Source organism: Protomyctophum bolini (genome assembly GCF_963924005.1).
Source record: "Protomyctophum bolini genome assembly, chromosome: 14".
NCBI lineage: Eukaryota > Metazoa > Chordata > Actinopteri > Myctophiformes > Myctophidae > Protomyctophum > Protomyctophum bolini.
In genome coordinates this window covers 9,271,987-9,292,432 of record NC_137875.1, presented here as the reverse complement: position 1 = coordinate 9,292,432, position 20,446 = coordinate 9,271,987, and the positions used below count along the sequence as shown (strand labels likewise).

Genomic DNA, 20,446 nt, shown 5'->3' with positions numbered 1-20,446 from the left:
GATTGGCCCACACACACAGTAAACACAGCTACGGTTTAATGCTGTATAGCACCGGTGTGGCGGCTTCTAAAAGACACGATCTACAAGCTCACAACCTTGTAGATCGGTTATTTTAGACGTATGACATCATGCACAACCAAGTATAAATCAAGTCTTGCGTGCACCAGTTTGCACAAAGACAGACAGTATACCACTGACTAGTGTAGTGTCGAATGTTGCTCTTTGGTACACCTAAATCAAACAGACTCATTTATGCATCTGATTAGCTGTGGCTGTCCTTAAGCGTATGCTCAAAATAAACCAAAGATAAGATGATATGATCCCAGTCCCAGTGTGTGTGTGTGTGTGTGTGTGTGTGTGTGTGTGTGTGTGTGTGTGTGTGTGCGCGTGTGCGTGTGCGTGTGTTACCTGAGAGCCTGGTCTAGGTTGAGTCCAGTGAAGTTAAAGTGACTCAGGTATTCCTCTGCTACCATCTGACTGAACTCATTGCTGGAACACACAGATAAAATCAATCAATCAATGTATCAATAAATGGGAAATGAAGGTGAGGTACATGTGAGGCACACATAGCGCACCACCGAGTGGCGCGCTACGAGCTTGTAGGTCTGCTATTTCAGAAAACTGGAGGATTTAGATTTTGAGGTCAGGCCTAAATGGATTAAATAGGATAAAATAATAGATGTTAAAAACAGCCAAAGAAAGACTTTATAAAACAGTGCTTTATAAAACAAGTGAGTTTTAGCAGATTGTTTAAAGACTCAACTTTTTTTTTAATCAGCAGGGGAAGCGTATCTGGAGCTGGGTCAACAACTACCATGGCTCTGTCACCGCGCGTTGTAGCAAAATAAAATGTTTTTGTTCTAATCTGTGTTTGTGAAACAGTGTGAAAGAACAGATGGGTGTCCGCAGCCAAAACACACACACACACACACACACACACACACACACACACACACACACACACACACACACACACACACACACACACACACACACACACACACACACACACACACACAGCGCACACACAGCGCACACACACACACACACACACAGAGATAACTCACTTCTTTCCCAGGTGTCTGGCTACGTCAGACTTCTTGAATCCCTCCAGGTGATAGAGACGCTTGGCCAGACGCCGGGCGGCCTGCAGGTCAGCCTTGCTGTTCCCATTGGCCTGGGGGTCACCGCTGCCCCCTATGGGGAGAGGAGAGGAGAGGCCAGGCCAGGTCAGGGTACTGCACAGTACAGTATGTAGCCCATTAAGACATGAGGCAGATTCTACAAATGTCAATCCCAAAAGTTGCTTCTATGTCAGTGGTGATCAAACTCTTTTAATGTCAAGGACCCCCAAAAATGATATGCATTTGCCTTCCTAGAATTACACCACGTTCAGTTGTATTTTGACGAAAAGGAATTATTTTAAGGTTCGCTTTGAATGTGGGTAGGGAGTTGGGCTCCTTTATGTCTTTTTGGTAGGTCGTTCCACATTGTTGGTGGCAGCGTAGCACAATGGATTTTTTTGACCCATTTATTAGCCGATTCTTGGGGGGAACGACTCAACAAGGTTGTTATGCCCATGTGTGTGACTCACTCTAGAGAAGTAGTTTGACACTAACTAGTCCTCTAAGTATCTTAACAGTTTGATGCGTAACCCGCATTTTAATCAAATATTCTACGCTGCCGAGATTGTTTTATTACCTTTAGAACCTATGCTGAAGTATTTGGGCTTTTGATCCGTGAAAATCCGGCGAAAAATGATCCGTCCGTTTGTTATGATAATCGGCACCAGCGGCCATGATGGTGAGGCACAAGATCCCCCCCCCCACCGTCCATTTGCATTGGCCTCAATTTCCCAGAAGCCCTAGCAGCCCACAGCATGTGTTGATTTCCGGTTTCGTCATCATAACATGAAGGTCTCGTCTCCAGCTCCGTGGCAAAGACGGAGTTTATTTTCAATTATTAAAATACGGCGAATTAAACACATAAAACAAAAGGCGGGAATGTCGTATTACGCGTGGTGGAACCCTAGATTAAACAATTAGTGGCCGTCAAACTGTTAAAGACCACTCCCAGCATAATACAGGAATCATGTCACAATAGTGCATGATTTATACTTGGTTGTGCGCCGAAAATAGCCGATCTGACGCGGCATTGTAAGCTTGTAGATAGTTCAGTGCGCAACGCAGGCGTGCAACTATGAACAGCTCGTAGAGAACACGCACCAGCAACGACTGAAAAACTCGACAAGAGCACATGAAACGGAATAAAAAAGGGAAATGTTGCGAGTGTAGTTCCACTTTCACGCTGTGGAAGGTCATCATAAACCTTGTGTGTGTTTTTCAGCTTCCCATTAGAATATCTGGGGAACAGAAAATGTGATCTCAGAGGGTGTGGTGTCAGTCCACAGAAATTCCACTCCAAATGAGAGCCAGCAGCAGCAGCAGCGTGTCGAAGCAGCGTTAAAGTCTTCTCCTCATGTTCAAACTAAAAGCTCTTCAGAACCATGCAGTGGATCTCAGACCTTTTCATGTCAAGGACCCCCAAATGTAAATGTATTCTGCCACAAACTCCCCCGTCTGAAAATGTTTTGTGCCAGGGACCCCCCAGAAAAGAAGATTCTCACATTTGTTCAAAATTGTCCCATCATTTTCAATAATCCAAAAAAGCAGATGTACAAGGTTGCAGTGCGGCACGAAGTGACGCACTGTGAGCTTGTAGATGTGCCATTTCTTTAATTTCTTTAATTATGTATAAATGGATTAAGTGTTAAAACCGATTGTGACGCCATATTAACAAATTACCCCCTGGTACCCCCTCTGATACCTCCCCTGGTACCCCCTCTGGTACCCCCACTTTGCAGATCAAATGAAGTGTATTGTTAGTAGTATCATACCTCCTCCGCCCAGGGCCAGTCTCTCAGCCACATCAGCCTGGGGCCACTGCAGCTCAGGGGGCCGGTGGACTGGCTTCTCCCTGGACACACAGAAACATGGAGACATGGGTCAGACAAGAGCTAACCGCACACACACACGATGAATGATTTTCTGACATTTGCAGACGCTCTTAATCTAGAGCCACTTACTGGAAGCAAGAACTAAGGCAATACATCAAATGCATAGAATAGAAATAGTCATCTAGTATCATAAGTAAACCAAGAACATCATCAGTCTAACAGAAACCTATAAACACTATAGGAGGAAGATAATTTTAAGGTGGAGAATTTCCACTATGGGGAACAATGGTGAATTACCCTCATACTGTAAGTGACCTCAATTACTGTAGCTGCATATAGCTCACAGATTCCATAACCTCTCTCCCTTTGATAATATCTGGAAGTCATCAATATCAGTTCAACCACGTAGGCCCTCCAGACTTAGCTGCACTGTACTTGGTGCATTATTTTTCAATCCACACCAAATCTCTTCATCAAAAACAACAGCATTGTGAGCTTGTAGATCTGTTGTTTTGGGTGAATGTTCTACCCAGAATAGGGACGCAGAAGAGGCGTTAATGTGGTGACTTCAAGTATAAAGTTAATTCCCGACATACTGTGGGCTCTCTTTTTGTCCATCCTAAACCCCTTATCCCTAAACTTATTTACAATTTAGAAAAACCTTTTTGAATAGTTAAAATAGCCTATCTACATCGACATGTTGTGAGCTTGTAGATTGGCTATTTTAACTATTCAAAAATGTTTTTCAAAATAGTAAAACATGGCAAAGAAGTTTAGGGATAAGGGGTTTAGCATGGACGCAAATAGAGCCCTGTATCTTAAGGGGAAAGATCATTTACATATTCATGTGCTGTAATATGGCATGGATGTAAGGTGCTATATCTCTCAGGGGGTGCCGTGGATGGGAAAAGCTATTTTACAGGGGTGCCCTCAAGCTCCCAGTGAGGCTCGGCCCTAGTGGTAAGAGCGGGGACTGCAGGCGGACCCGTGGAGTTATGACGAGGATCTGGGCTTAAACATTGAGCGCCCGTTTGCACTTCCGCATTTTGGACACCAAATTTGGTGTCCAAAATGGAGAAAGAACGCGGAAGTAGACGGTTCTTCTTCCGGGTGCTTCAAAACGCCACTGAGCAACTTCCACGCTCCGGTTCAGTCTACTCTATGGGTGCCCTGGGCCAAAAGAAGTTTGAGAAACACCGCCCTACGGCCCTAACGTACCACCATTCCTTCCAGTGGGTCCACCTCTATGGACAAAACTACAGCCAGACACTGTGAACACACTTCAATACATCAAACATAGAACAAACGTAGAACTACAGCCAGACAAACAGAGGTTTGGCATGTGTCACCATCTAGGCCATGAGTCAGGAGCAGGACTCTTTGATGACAGAAAGTGATCAGTGTTTTCTTTTACTAAAACGGCTTCAAAGTACTAGTTTCACTGGACAAAAATAGGTGAACATTTGGCCCAAAAAATTTAAACATCTAAATACTGTATAAGCTCTCAACACATCATAGACTGCTGCTTTTTTGCCATTGACTGATAACAAAGTAGGGTTTGACCACTTAAACCATATATACTTAGTTGGCCCAAAAGTCTTGCAGGGCTGTACTTATACTGTCTAGGCTTATTTTCTTTTTCCTCTACACCAAATATCTTTGTTGAATATACTTAAGCTTGTAGATCAGCAATTTTTTTGCTGAACTTTAGCCCCATGCTTACTTATGCAGGGCACCTACGGACGGCTGCAATTCGAAACTGCCCCCCGTAAAATCTGAATGCCCCCCACCCCTTTTCCCCTCACTGTTTATGTTTTTCCCTATAGTTTACCTCCTTTTATGATGATTTCCCTGTTTTTTTATTATATAGTAGTGTATATTGGTACGTCTCTAAATGTTCTGATGAATTGAAAAGGGTGGACGCAATTGTAAGTGTAATGCTTTATGGTGTCGTCCACAGTTAACAGTTTTTGTATGGAGTTGTGCTTGAAATGTACTGTGATTCTCCAAAACTGTTAATAAATAAATCAATCAATCAATCAATCAATCAATCAATCAATCAATCAGGGGAAGCATTATCATTATACGTCAGAATTACCACATGTTTTGGCCGGTGGACAACACCGACATACACGACACAGCCGATGGCAGTACTCACGTACTCTGCTTGCACAACTAATGATCTAGGTTTCAAAATCGACTCTGACCTAAAGATGGACAAACAGATGAATGAGGTAGTAAGAAAGAGCTTCTTCCAGTTTAGGAGGTTATCTAAGGTTAAATCTTGTCCATCCCGCTCTGTGTTTGAAACTGTAATTCATGCTTTTATGACATCCCTCCTTGACTACTGTAATGCCCTGTATATTGGCGTAAACTAGGTTTCCATCTCTCGACTACAGCTAGTCCAGAACGCCACTGCTAGGTTACTTACAGGCACACGTAAGCGAGACCACATCAGCCCTGTACTAGCCTCCCTCCACTGGCTTCCTGTGAGATACAGGATTGATTTCAAAGTATTACTCTTTGTCTTTAAGTGTCTAAATGGTTTGGCTCCCATTTATTTATCTGAACTGCTGAAACCCTATATGCTCCGACACGGACGCTTAGGTCCTCTGACCAGCTTCTCCTGGTGGGGCCTAAAACCTCAGAGGGCTTTTCAATGAAGTTGTGTTTTACTGTAAAGCACTTTGGTACAACGTTGTTGCTTTTAAATGTGCTATATACATAAAGGTGGTATGGTATGGTATGGAAAGTATCAACTCTCAAATATGATTACCAGCTAATTGCTGAAGAGTCTGAATCTTTCTATGATTTTGTTTTTGTTCACAAACTAAGATGATTCCTATGATGCAATAAAAACAGTTTCCTCTGAGCAGAATGGAAGATCCAGTCATGTTTTTAGTGTTCTAACTATTATTTTGAATATTATCGGGATGAGGGAATCACAATTACGTTGGCCAGGATAACGCACGCACACACATACAGGCACGCACACAGGCACGCACACAGGCGCGCAAGGTCGCACACACACAGGCATGCAGGGTCGCACACACACACACACACACACACACACACACACACACACACACACACACACACACACACACACACACACACACACACACACACACACACACACACACACACACACACACACACACACACACACACACACACACACACACACACACACACACACACACACACACACAGGCAGGCAGTGGTGCTGCTTTGCGGTTGTTGGTCACAGGGGAAGTTATCTGTCTTGTTCAATGGTGGTCAGCCACTTTCATTCAATTTCTACACACCCAGATCCGCCCAGTCTCTGGCTGCTTCCCCGTGCAACACACTTACTTAACCCCTAAACTGCTCCCATGGGCGCTGCATTACCCACACCATAACCCCATACAGTGCAGTACCTACTGTACTGTAACTAGTGCTTAACCCATTTTGACCTGAGATCAGATTCTAAAAATGTCTTCTACATCCTGACAGTTTTCTGAAAAAGCTATGTTTCTTTGTCAGTCGTTCTTCAAATTTTCAAAAATAGCAGACCTACAAGCTCGTAGAGTGGCGCGCTATGAGCTTGTAGATCTGCTATTTTTCAATAGCTAAAGCATAACATAATGCTAATACCAAAATGGGTTAACAAGTCCAGTACCTTAACAGTAACTAACAAGTGCCTAACAAGTACTAAGCCAGTACATCTCGGGCAGAAACGCCATGAAGTAATGCCCTACTTGATCCCACTAACAGAGTCACACAAAAGCATCAAAACTACCTTTGAATTTGACAGTAAGCGCTTTGGACACAAGGTTTTCCGCCCGACAGAGACGATACGCTAGTACCATGCTAACTACTTTCAGTTATCGGTGCCTAAACCGGTACATATACTGTATCTACGACGTGTAGTTCCAACTATATCTACGGCATGTAGTTCCAACGCACCTGTCCAGCGCCGTGTCTTCCTCCATTGCAGTGTGGGTCTGCTCTTATCTGACCTGAAGAGCTGCAGCTCTCTCACAACAACCCCAAAACAACCACATCACAAGAAGTGAAAAAGTTCCTAAAGATGACCGGCCTCTTAAAACCTCCGCCTACACACAATCCCCATCCACCCCCATGCAGACACAACACACACACACACACACACACACACACACTCTTACACACTGGCCTCCGATCAAATCCCATCATCGTTAACTCTCCTACGCAGTCTCTCTCTCTCTCCCTCTCCAAAGCACTCTTGACGGACTTGTCTAAATAAAGACAATCGTACAACAGGGAGTGGACTCGTCTGACTCTGCTTGTGAAGAAGAGAAGTAAGTGTGTGTGTGTGTGTGTGTGTGTGTGTGTGTGTGTGTGTGTGTGTGTGTGTGTGTGTGTGTGTGTGTGTGTGTGTGTGTGTGTGTGTGTGTGTCTGTGTGTGTGTGTGTGTGTGTGTGTGTGTAGTTTGGGGCGGGGGGTTCTGCTCAGCTTCCCTCTTCTCTTTTTTACCGTCTCACTTCCCTTTTCTCCAAAATTAAGGCAAATGCACGCTTTGTTCAACGACAAAAGTGATGTCAAAGTGACAAAAAGGAAAGAAGTAGATTTTTTAAAGCATTGTTACCATGGAGATGCGTGACACTACATTAACGTCCTTGTTTATGTTTTGTTTATATTTTGAAGTTACAGTATGAATGTTCAAAACTCAGATGGTTGTGAGATGTGTCTCACATGTTTCTCAGATGGTTGTGAGATGTGTCTCACATGTATCTCAGATGGAACTCATAGAGCGAAGTGTCTTTCAACACTCAATGCTCAAAACGTAAATAGGCTCCATGCACAGCAGCCATATTGGAAGGAAATTGGGCCTCTTCCTTTGTTCCTTCGCAGGTCTTAGTATAAATTATAAAAATCAGACCTGTGTGAATTGAGGGATGCTCTTATCATCGTACATCATCATGACATAAAATAGACACTGTGTATTTGCTCAGACACTATGATTAAAATACTCCATTCATTCATTGTCAATGGGAATTGACAATGAATGGCTATTGTGCATGTTGGCTTACTGGAAACCCTCTGCTACACCAGTGGGTCTCAAAGTGTGGTCCACGCACCCTCATGGTTCTACGGGTCCATTTGGTTCCGTTTGTACACTCTTAAGAGTTACGGGGGACTTTAAAAGTTTGAGAACCACTGACTGTGCTACACAAACGGAACAGAGACTATAACAACAGACAGGAACCACTGACTGTGCTACACAAATGGAACAGAGACTATAACAACAGACAGGAACCACTGACTGTGCTACACAAATGGAACAGAGACTATAACAATAACAACAGACAGGAACCACTGACTGTGCTACACAAATGGAACAGAGACTATAACAACAGACAGGAACCACTGACTGTGCTACACAAATGGAACAGAGACTATAACAACAGACAGGAACCACTGACTGTGCTACACAAATGGAACAGAGACTATAACAACAGACAGGAACCACTGACTGTGCTACACACATGTAACAGAGACTATAACAACAGACAGAACCACTGACTGTGCTACACACATGGAACAGAGACTATAACAACAGACAGGAACCACTGACTGTGCTACACAAATGGAACAGAGACTATAACAACAGACAGGAACCACTGACTGTGCTACACAAATGGAACAGAGACTATAACAACAGACAGGAACCACTGACTGTGCTACACAAATGGAACAGAGACTATAACAACAGACAGGAACCACTGACTGTGCTACACAAACAGAACAGAGACTATAACAACAGACATGAGAACCACTGACTGTGCTACACACATGGAACAGAGACTATAACAACAGACAGGAACCACTGACTGTGCTACACAAATGGAACAGAGACTATAACAACAGACATGAGAACCACTGACTGTGCTACACACATGGAACAGAGACTATAACAACAGACAGGAACCACTGACTGTGCTACACAAACAGAACAGAGACTATAACAACAGACATGAGAACCACTGACTGTGCTACACACATGGAACAGAGACTATAACAACAGACAGGAACCACTGACTGTGCTACACAAACAGAACAGAGACTATAACAACAGACATGAGAACCACTGACTGTGCTACACACATGGAACAGAGACTATAACAACAGACAGGAACCACTGACTGTGCTACACAAACAGAACAGAGACTATAACAACAGACATGAGAACCACTGACTGTGCTACACAAATGGAACAGAGACTATAACAACAGACAGGAACCACTGACTGCTACACACATGGAACAGAGACTATAACAACAGACAGGAACCACTGACTGCTACACACATGGAACAGAGACTATAACAACAGACAGGAACCACTGACTGCTACACAAACAGAACAGAGACTATAACAACAGACAGGAACCACTGACTGTGCTACACAAATGGAACAGAGACTATAACAACAGACAGAACCACTGACTGTGCTACACAAATGGAACAGAGACTATAACAACAGACAGAACCACTGACTGTGCTACACAAATGGAACAGAGACTATAACAACAGACAGAGAACCACTGACTGTGCTACACAAATGGAACAGAGACTATAACAACAGACATGAGAACCACTGACTGTGCTACACAAATGGAACAGAGACTATAACAACAGACATGAGAACCACTGACTGTGCTACACAAATGGAACAGAGACTATAACAACAGACAGGAACCACTGACTGTGCTACACAAACAGAACAGAGACTATAACAACAGACAGAAACCACTGACTGTGCTACACAAATGGAACAGAGACTATAACAACAGACAGAACCACTGACTGTGCTACACAAATGGAACAGAGACTATAACAACAGACAGGAACCACTGACTGTGCTACACAAACAGAACAGAGACTATAACAACAGACAGAAACCACTGACTGTGCTACACACATGGAACAGAGACTATAACAACAGACAGGAACCACTGACTGCTACACAAACAGAACAGAGACTATAACAACAGACAGGCCGCGAAACATCAAAGGGCGTTTGTTGTTTTGTCCCGGGGAGCCAACCATCACATTTGCATGTTATGTTTATGCATAACATGTTCTCCCCACAAACAACCAGCACGGCCAACAGGTGACCTTGGCTTTGAGCCATGCAGGACTGTGCATAGATCTCTAAAGGCTCTCTCATATGGGTGGGCCATCCACATGCCCACTTGTTAAGCGCTCATATGGGTGGGCCATCCACATGCCCACTTGTTAAGCTCTCATATGGGTGGGCCATCCACATGACCACTTGTTAAGCGCTCATATGGGTAGGCCATCCACATGCCCACTTGTTAAGCGCTCATATGGGTGGGCCATCCACATGACCACTTGTTAAGCGCTCATATGGGTGGGCCATCCACATGCCCACTTGTTAAGCTCTCATATGGGTGGGCCATCCACATGACCACTTGTTAAGCGCTCATATGGGTGGGCCATCCACATGCCCACTTGTTAAGCTCTCATATGGGTGGGCCATCCACATGACCACTTGTTAAGCGCTCATATGGGTGGGCCATCCACATGACCACTTGTTAAGCGCTCGTATGGGTCGTGGGCCACGTACATTTTCAGAAAGACCACAGCAGAGCATGGTAATTTTAATCAATCAATCAATCAATCAATCAACAGATTGTGTTCTGGCTAGGATCAATGGAGCAAACATTCCTATAGAAAAAATACCATGACATTTATTTATTATTGTGATGATTATTGGCACTTCTCCCATAAGATGTAATGTAAAAGCAGGTAGTTTTTACATCCAGACACTGGGTGGCACTTTAACACAACCAGAGAGGCTATGATGTCACTCACATCCCTGCAGGAGTAGTATTGTCAATGAAAACACACTGTGGCAGCATTAGTCAGACTCCCACACTCACTCACTCACTCTCACACGCACGCACGCACGCACGCACGCACGCACGCAGTGAGATGAGTTAAACGCTGATGAAACACAGAGTCTGAAATGTTGCTTCTATTAAAACGGCGTGTGGAATGAATCTAATTATAATCCCTCTCGATTTTGTCATCACGCACACACACACACACACACACACACACACACACACACACACACACACACACACACTTACACTTTTAGGACTGCAAAATGTATGAAGACCATTTTCAACTTGTTGCAGTGTGAGCTTGTAGATCTGCTAAAAAACCAAGTATAATTAAGCATAACTCTAACTCCTAAAGCTAACGTAATGTCTAAACCTAACTCCAGCCTGAATCTTTTCCTAATTGTAAGCCTTGATGGAAAAACTATATTCTTTAACCATAAAAAAGCAAGACAAGGAGGACAAGGAAAATAACACACACACACACACACACACACACACACACACACACACACACACACACACACACACACACACACACACACACACACACACACACACAGTGTAATATAATCTTGCGTCCCACATGGTTTCATAACGGGATCTGAACACAGTGATATTCTGTCAAATCATAAGCCAACTATTACACTGCATCACAGTGTATCATCAATGAAACAAGAGGGCATAGTTGTCACTCTCTCAAGAAGGTGCAGGCAGGCAGAGAAATTATGCTGTGGCATTTAGACATTTAGCAGACACACTTATCCACAGCCAACTAGTGTGAAATCAGAAAAACTAATCTAGATAACAAAATATCCCCAGCCAATGCCATATTACTGACTTTGGAGAGTCTCAGACCAACAACCACTACGGATGTTTACTTTTTAGGAGATAGGAGGGTATTTTAGATATAGGCCAGGTCTATATAATATTATATATTTTGTAAAATAAAGATGAAAAGGCAGCCTAACAACAGAGGGATACTGTCTGGAACGTATCCATTCAAGGGCTTTAATCGGCTTTACACGCTTTAAGAAAAAATCATCTGGGATTTGGGTTTTTATTCACGATTCTCTGAGCTCAACACCCCAACTAAGTATCTAATGAACTGAAAATCAAACACTAAAACAGTTGAAAATATATTTCTGGGTAGACTTCCTTTTAACGCTTAAGCCGGGCATTTGTAAACAGTCAAACAGGATAAACTAGTGAAACTGGAAGTAAAGGCACAAAGAAATGAGCAGACACATTTTAAACTGGAACACTGGAATGACAGAAGCTGGTACGGTTGACATTTTGCAAACCACCTGAACATTTCATTTTGTTTATCAAAAAGCTTGTCATTATTTAGCAAACCGTGCAGTTAAGTGTTAAGTTTGACAGCAAATTCTGATTTAGTCTTATAGTATTAGTCTTTTGAATAAAACACCATTTAGTTTTAGACCTATTTTATTCATCTGAAATTGTTTAGTCGTTAGTCTAGTCTTTAAGCCTTTTAATCTTAGTCTTAGTCAACAAAATGAACAGTGTAAAAACACACTCCATATCAATGACTACTTTCAGAATATAGAGCTTTAACCTTTTAAGAAAACATCTTTTGTTTTAACCCAAAAATATAAATGACTACGTTTAATGGACACTAAGGATTATGACTCAGTATTATGGGGGTCATGTCCCTTTAAGTGAGAGAGATGGGAACCTTTATCAGTGTTGCCAGATTCTGAGAGAAACAAGCAACCTGGTCTACAAAAACAAGCCCCAAAAGAAGCAACTACTGTAGGTGGCATGATATCTCTCTCTCACACACACACACACACACACACACACACACACACACACACACACACACACACACACACACACACACACACACACACACACACACACACACACACACACACACACACACACACACACACACACACACACACACACACACACACACACACACACTGCAAATAGCTGATCTATAAGCTCACGACGCATTGCATCATGATGTGTTGTTAGCTCGGCTATTTTCATTATAAAGCAATATATATTTGAAAATGTTTGACAAACTAACCGCTGGTCTAAAACAACAAGCCTGAGTAATCTACACTTTAGGCATTTAGCAGAAGCTCTTAATCCAGAGAGATTTACAGTAAGCAGGGTAAGCACGAGGTAATACATCAAATGCATAGAAATAGTAATCTAGGATCATAACTAGTAAACCAAGAACCTATCATCGGTATCAACATCATAATATCAATACAGTCTTGTACATTTAAACTCTACACACTATAGCACTGTGGCCCGCGGGCCAATTGTGACTACTACTGTATCATCAATGTTAACCCCTTTTAGTGTTAGAATTATGTTATGCTTTAGCTATTGAAAATAGCAGATCTACAAGCCACCGAGTGGCACGCTACGAGTGGCACGCTATGAGCTTGTAGATCTGCTATTTTTTAAATACCAAAGAACGACTGACATAGAAACATAGCTTTTTCAGAAAACTGTCAGGATGTAGAAGACATTTTTAGAATCTGATCTCAGGTCAAAATGGGTTAACCACTTGGTAGCTATACAGACAGAAAGACATTATTATTCAAGTCGTTTGTATACTCAGCACCTAAATAAAAGGCTCTAAATGTCCGTGCTGCTCCAGTCTCTTCTCCTTATGAGACATTATTACACATAATATATGATTACATTTGGTTATGTAAAATGAGGCTGAACAAAGGCTGAGTTCACAGCACACCTGACCAAAAGACCATTGATATTTGATATTGATTAAATGGAATTGGTGTAATTCAATGCATTTGTATTGTGACTCTAGTATGGTCCGAAAGCAGCCTACATTATGATAGGTATTAGGTAGTAACTTTGGCCCTAATTTGGGTGTTTTCATATTTTCTCATTTGGCCCCATTTGGGGGAAAAAGCTTGGACACCCCCGGCCTGCACCATAGGATGCCAGGTCAACAAATTAACCTGGCATCCGTCTACAATAACATGCTATCTAAATTACATTCTAACCAGTTTTTTTAATTCTCCTATTTCTTAAAAACAACAATTATCCAATGTTTTACTATAGCGGCACACAAAGTGACTTAGAGTGAGCAGACATGGCAACGCTGCTCTCCATGTCCTTGCTCTGGCACATGCAGTGACCCAAGGCAGCAGCACAGCACCGCTCATTCATCTATCTATCCATCCATCCATCCGTTCATTCATTCATTCAGGACAGAAATAACCGCTCTTTTACAACCACGGGAGGGAGGAGAAGGGGGAGGAGGGGGTGACCAGGAGGAGCGAGCGACCGGTGCAGGAAACCTCAGAGGAGGAGAGATCCTAAAGAGAGACCCCAAAACAACAGTGACTGACTGGCAACGTTCCCATAAATCACCCTCAGCAAGCAACACTTTCACTTTATCTCATGTCTCGCCAACAACAAGGGGGTTGTTGGTTTTTTTAACCAGGGAAAGGGAGCTCATCACACGCCTTGGTGCGACCTGCCAAAGTGTCTGCTTTGTGCTTGGACCTCCACCCCCCCCCCCACCCAAAATAACTTGCAGCCTGCCTCCCCCCCAGCTGCAGTTTCATAGAAACAAGATACACAGGCTACTAATCTGTGATGATGATGATGGAGCTAGTATTATAGTTCCCCTGCAAAATGTAGAATAACTTATACTCCCCTCCTCCCTCTCTCAACTCTCATGTCAAAAAACAACCTTTGTTTATTTCATGGTAAAACAAACACAAAAAAAAATTAAACGCCTACCAGTTTAGCCTCATCCTTCCTGGCCGCACATTGTCTGTTTTAAATTGCGATGCAACTCCTCTGACTCGCCTCGTGTGCCTCTGTTGTCACCTCCACGGTAACAACACACACGTACACAGTACACACATACACGTCTCAAGCCCACCTCCCCCCCTCCCCCATCTCAGAGCGGCACTTGGTATGTCCCACCGGCCCCACTCATCACCCCTGCCTAGCAGGATGGAGCGTTACAAAAGAACGGAGCAGAGAGGGGGGAGGGGAGGAGAGAGAGAGAGAGAGAGAAGGGGGAGGGGACAGAGAGACATGGGAGCGGGTGGTGGAGGAGGGGTTTGTTTATTCTTAAGACAATGGGTGTATGAGCATCATAGCAGAGGGGGGGATAGAATGACATGGGACAAAAAGAGAGGGAGAGAGAAATAGGGAAAGAAAGGCGGAGTGAATAGAACAGAAACAGAGACAAATGAGAGAGAGAGAGAGAGAGAGAGAGAGAGAGAGAGAGAGAAAGAGAGAGAGTGTGTGTGTGTGTGTGTGTGAGTGTGTGTCTGTGTGTGTGTGTGTGTGTGTGTGTGTGTGTGTGTGTGTGTGTGTGTGTGTGTGTGTGTGTGTGTGTGTGTGTGTGTGTATATTTTTCAGGGTGTGTCATGGTTCTTGGCTGAGTGGAAACCCTACATTCAACAGAGTCAACAGATGAATGGAACTCGACCCAGAGAACCCACAACAACTCCTCCAAGTCTGCCTGCCGGCTCTGGATCAACACGGCAGCCATCTTGTGCCATAAACCACCAGTTTCACTATGACTAAACCAAGGACTGTCTCAAGAGGACGAGACGCGAAGACCGTATGGGCGACGCCATGTCGTCCTCTTTAGACAGTCCTTGGACTAAACCAGTGTTGAGTTCATCGACTGAAACTATGACGAAGAATGTTCCTCGACTACCTTTCTCCACTGACGAAAACGAAATAAACACTAAGATAGGATGATTAAAACTAAGACTAAATGTGCCGACAATTTCATCAACAAATAAAAAAAACTAGACTAAAATGTTAGGGAGGGACTAGTGGAATGCCGGTGACAAAGCAGATGACAAAGCAGGACACCACCATATTGTATGAAATTGTGTCTGAAGTGTGTAAAGTTCCTGCCCACCTCTACGTCCTCCAGGTGGCGGCTCCTCACTGGCAGGTGAGAAAGTAGGATACAACAGCAGTCATAAATAAAAGTAATACTAAATGTGTGGGGAGGAATTCTTTGTCATAATGACTAAACTGGGTAGAAAGTAGGGTAAAAAATATATATAACAAAACTAATTGTTGCATATATATTTCTTAGAAAGCTTCCATGCAATGCAAGATAAGAGGCTTTCACAGTTAGCTTGCCATATTTAGCAAAATGTAAATCGTGCATTTATAAAGCGCTTTTATCCAAAGCGCTTTATATAGATGCTCAAGGACACTTGGGACACTAACTCTGGGGGAGCCCGGGATCGAACTGGGAACCTTACGGTTGCCATCTGGCTGTTCTACCGTCCACTGCATACCCCTGAGCCACTGCCACCCCATGTCTGGTCGATGTCTCTTGACCGTTTGCAAATTGCTCCCGCCGCAATCGGTGTATGAATGTGTGTGTGTGTGTGTGTGTGAATGGGTGAATGTAATGCACAATCTATGTAAAGCGCCTTGGATAAAGGCGATATATAAATGCACCATTTAGCGTTGAGAGATACGTAGGAGAGAGGCTTGGTAGTGTTCCACAGGTTGTTCTGGTCACTAACTATGTGGTGTCTCTAAATGATGCTGCAGCGTTGGAGCTTTTGCTTCTGTGAATTGTTTTGGTGTTGTTCGACTAGTTGTTACAGCTTTGTGTTTTATATGCAGTGATCAGTCAATGACCCTTACGGGGCCATTTGCTTACACTGAGGATTTTACAGTATTTGCGTGCGTGTGTGTGCGCGCGCGCACACACACACACACACACACACACACACACACACACACACACACACACACACACAGCTCTATAACTCAGGGGTTAATTATTAAACAGGTCCTTGATGTATAATAGATGTAGAGAATATGAATCTGTAAAAAAAAACCCAGCTCAACTTCCTGCTCCTCCCACTGCAGAGAGACTTCCACATAATGCAATATTAATAATACACACACACACACACACACACACACACACACACACACACACACACAGGAGCGTGTGTGTGTGTGTGTGTGTGTGTGCAACGTGTGTGTGCGCGTGCGTGCGTGCGTGGGAGTTTAGCAAGCCTACAGCAGCAGAGCTCTCTCCCCATGCTGAGTCAGAGATATGACAGCTAGCTTTGGGTTGCTGCGTATTAATTTGGGAGTGCGGAGCAACCAGCCCCATTAACCATGCATCACGGCCAGTGATGGAAAAAGTGATACTGCAATGTAGAACTACTCTGTAGCGAGTACAAGTCAAGTACAAGTCAAGTACAACTACAAGTGTTGGTATCAAAATGTACCGTGTTGTCCCGAATATAAGAGTAAGACTAATCTGAATATAACACGACCCACTCATTTGTGGAAAAAGAACATTGAATGTCAAATAGTCTATAGTCCCCGATTATAATACGACCCCATTTGTTCAGGATATTTCCATTGAATCTTATATTCAGGCCAATAGGGTACCGGTACTTTAAGTATCAAAAGAAGAAAGTACCCATGTCATGCTCATTTCAAGTCACAACATATTGTGAGCTTGTACAGTAGATGTACAGTAGATGGGCAATTTTCAAATGGCCACAATGTACGGGGCTGAAGTGGGTAATGCATGTTTATTTCGTTTATAATAATCAAAATCTACAAAATAACTAGTGTTGTAAATTCAGTCGCCGTACCGAAAGAATCCTTCAAACCGGATTGTCACACACCACCCAGCCTGCACACACTACCTGTCTGTCAAACCAGACGAGGGTCCTTTACAACAACTAGTAACCAACGTTTTCAAATAATTGCAGTGGAGTAAAAGCACAATAGCAGTCAATGCACTGAGACAGCCTGGGAAAGCACGGACACGACAGCACACGCTGCAGGGTGCTGACCGCATGGGGTCAAACACAGGTGGAAATTATGTCATCACAGCTGTGAGAAAACCAGCAGTACTAGAGGTCCTGGTAGGAGATAAAACCAGCAGTACTAGAGGTCCTGGTAGGAGATAAAACCAGCAGTACTAGAGGTCCTGGTAGGAGATAAAACCAGCAGTACTAGAGGTCCTGGTATAGGATATAAAACCAGCAGTACTAGAGGTCCTGGAGGGATATAAAACCAGCAGTACTAGAGGTCCTGGTATAGGATATAAAACCAGCAGTACTAGAGGTCCTGGTAGGAGATAAAACCAGCAGTACTAGAGGTCCTGGTAGGAGATAAAACCAGCAGTACTAGAGGTCCTGGTATAGGATATAAAACCAGCAGTACTAGAGGTCCTGGTAGGATATAAAACCAGCAGTACTAGAGGTCCTGGTAGGATATAAAACCAGCAGTACTAGAGGTCCTGGTAGGAGATAAAACCAGCAGTACTAGAGGTCCTGGTAGGAGATAAAACCAGCAGTACTAGAGGTCCTGGTAGGATATAAAACCAGCAGTACTAGAGGTCCTGGTAGGATATAAAACCAGCAGTACTAGAGGTCCTGGTAGGATATAAAACCAGCAGTACTAGAGGTCCTGGTAGGAGATAAAACCAGCAGTACTAGAGGTCCTGGTAGGAGATAAAACCAGCAGTACTAGAGGTCCTGGTAACAGGATTGAAAAAGAACAGCAGGGGGCCTTTCACTTAATTTGCAGGATAGTCATGTATTTCCTGTCAGTAATCACATAGTAGTAGATTGCGTACAAGACAGAGGTCTCTTCTCTCTCTCTCTCTCTCTGTGTGCCTTATACGGTCCATAGAATAAATTGGCCATAATTAATACGTTTCGATCTGCTCTAGCCTCTGCCGTATAAAACACAAGGGGCATTTAAAAGCACTTGGAACACTCAAACGGACGTAACACTTTGTACTTTAAGTATTATTTTGATGCCAATACTTTCGTACTTTTACTCTGAATACCGGACTTTTACCTGTAACAGAGTCAGAGTATTTAAGTATTTATTTCCAAATCGATACTTTGATACTGATCTACCGCCCGGCTGGAGAGACAACAAATGAATACATGCTCAGCTGCAGATGGAGGAGAATCACATCACTCCACTTAACCAATGAAGCCCTATTGTAGACTTTGTTGTACTATAGTGTCTCACGGCAAAAAATAGCCAATATACAGTCAAGCTCACAACAAGACCTATTGGCAGCAATGAAAAAAAACATGAGCTGAATTCAGCAGTGCTTACTGCTTATGTTCCAGTCCGGAATGGAAGATGATAACAAACCTTTGTACAGGGAACAGTCCGCTATAGGAGAAGAGACGCAGAGAGGATAACAGAGAGGGGAGGAGAGGTAGGTGAAGAGATCGAGGAAGAGGGAAGAGCCAGAGGGGAGGCATTGCTAGAAAACAAAGTAATCTACAGCCAAACATGTCTGGCAAGACTGGCAGTGGATTTTCGTTTGACACGTGGGGCAGTGGGGTCACTTAACAGACTAACTGCTTGTGACGTAACGCTCCACCATATTAAGGAATCTAATTAGCTTCCGCTAATGGATCGCTGATTTCTATTTATTCATTATTATTTTGGCTTGGCCTTTCCTTTCATTAGCGATCCTAGACCGGGTTGCGCAACCTCACCCCCGTCCGCATCCATTATACAGGCTGACTAAAAGCTGAATAACTCGAAATATACGGAGCTCTCCGTGGTTTGGATAAAACGCGCAATGTTCGGAGGTCTTTGCTGATTATCCGGTGGTCTAGATGGAAACATTGGCGCTTTCTAGAGCAAGGATGGCTATATTTTAGCTCGCTAAAATAAAATTATTGGTCTAGTATAGACCCCTGAGGGACTCCATGAAGTATATATAGGGTTTAAGAAGTGATTCAATGTTGACCTCAATAGGACACTGACACACATCAGATTACTGTTGTAATCTCAGCGGGATTAACAATTAGGGTTCGGCCCTCAATGTAACCCCGAGAAAACAAATAAAGGTTGAATGAGGACAAAATTAAATAAAGGTATTTCACCAAGTTGCATCAGGATCAACAAACATTATTATTCTCCGCAGGGATCAACACACTGCTCCTTCCCATTTACCTACTCAAATATACACTGGGCGCAGAGAGAGAGAGAGAGAGAGAGAGAGAGAGGCTGACAAACATAAGAGACAGATGGAGAGACAGGGAAGATAAACGGCCTGAAGGAAACACAGACAGACAAACAGAAAGAAAGACTTGAGGAAACACGAACAAAGAAGAAAATAAAATCTGACATACAATAAGCGACAGGAAATATAAGAAAGAGCCAACATGAGCAGCCAGCCAGTCATAAAGGACATATGAACACACGGACTGTACCATACCATACGTACTGTATGGGAAACATATGGCAGCCACAGGCTAAAGGAATCCGGACACATGGATGGGAGAAAACAAAACAAATACAACACGCACGCACGCATGCACGCACGCACGCACGCGTACACGCAGCTCTATAATTCAGGGACTACAACTCACACACGCACACGCACACGCACACACACACACGCACACGCACACACACACGCACACACACACACACACACACACACACACACACACACACACACACACAGTCACAGTCACACACACACACACACACACACACACACACACACACACACACACACACACACACACACACACACACACACACACACACACACACACAGTCACACACA

The 20,446-nt window shown here is 43.5% G+C and overlaps 1 protein-coding gene across 1 annotated transcript in view; it reads right to left on the bottom strand.

Moving 5' to 3' along the window:
• Positions 1-20,446, bottom strand: part of psda (pleckstrin and Sec7 domain containing a) — a 100,386-nt gene that overhangs the window by 37,463 nt on the left and 42,477 nt on the right. Inside the window, exons 8-10 of the mRNA XM_080782672.1 lie at positions 2,897-2,976; positions 1,068-1,197; positions 409-489 (exon numbers count right to left, since the gene is read on the bottom strand). Of these exons, the coding sequence (XP_080638798.1) occupies positions 409-489; positions 1,068-1,197; positions 2,897-2,976 (291 nt within the window). The remainder of the gene's footprint in view (positions 1-408; positions 490-1,067; positions 1,198-2,896; positions 2,977-20,446) is intronic.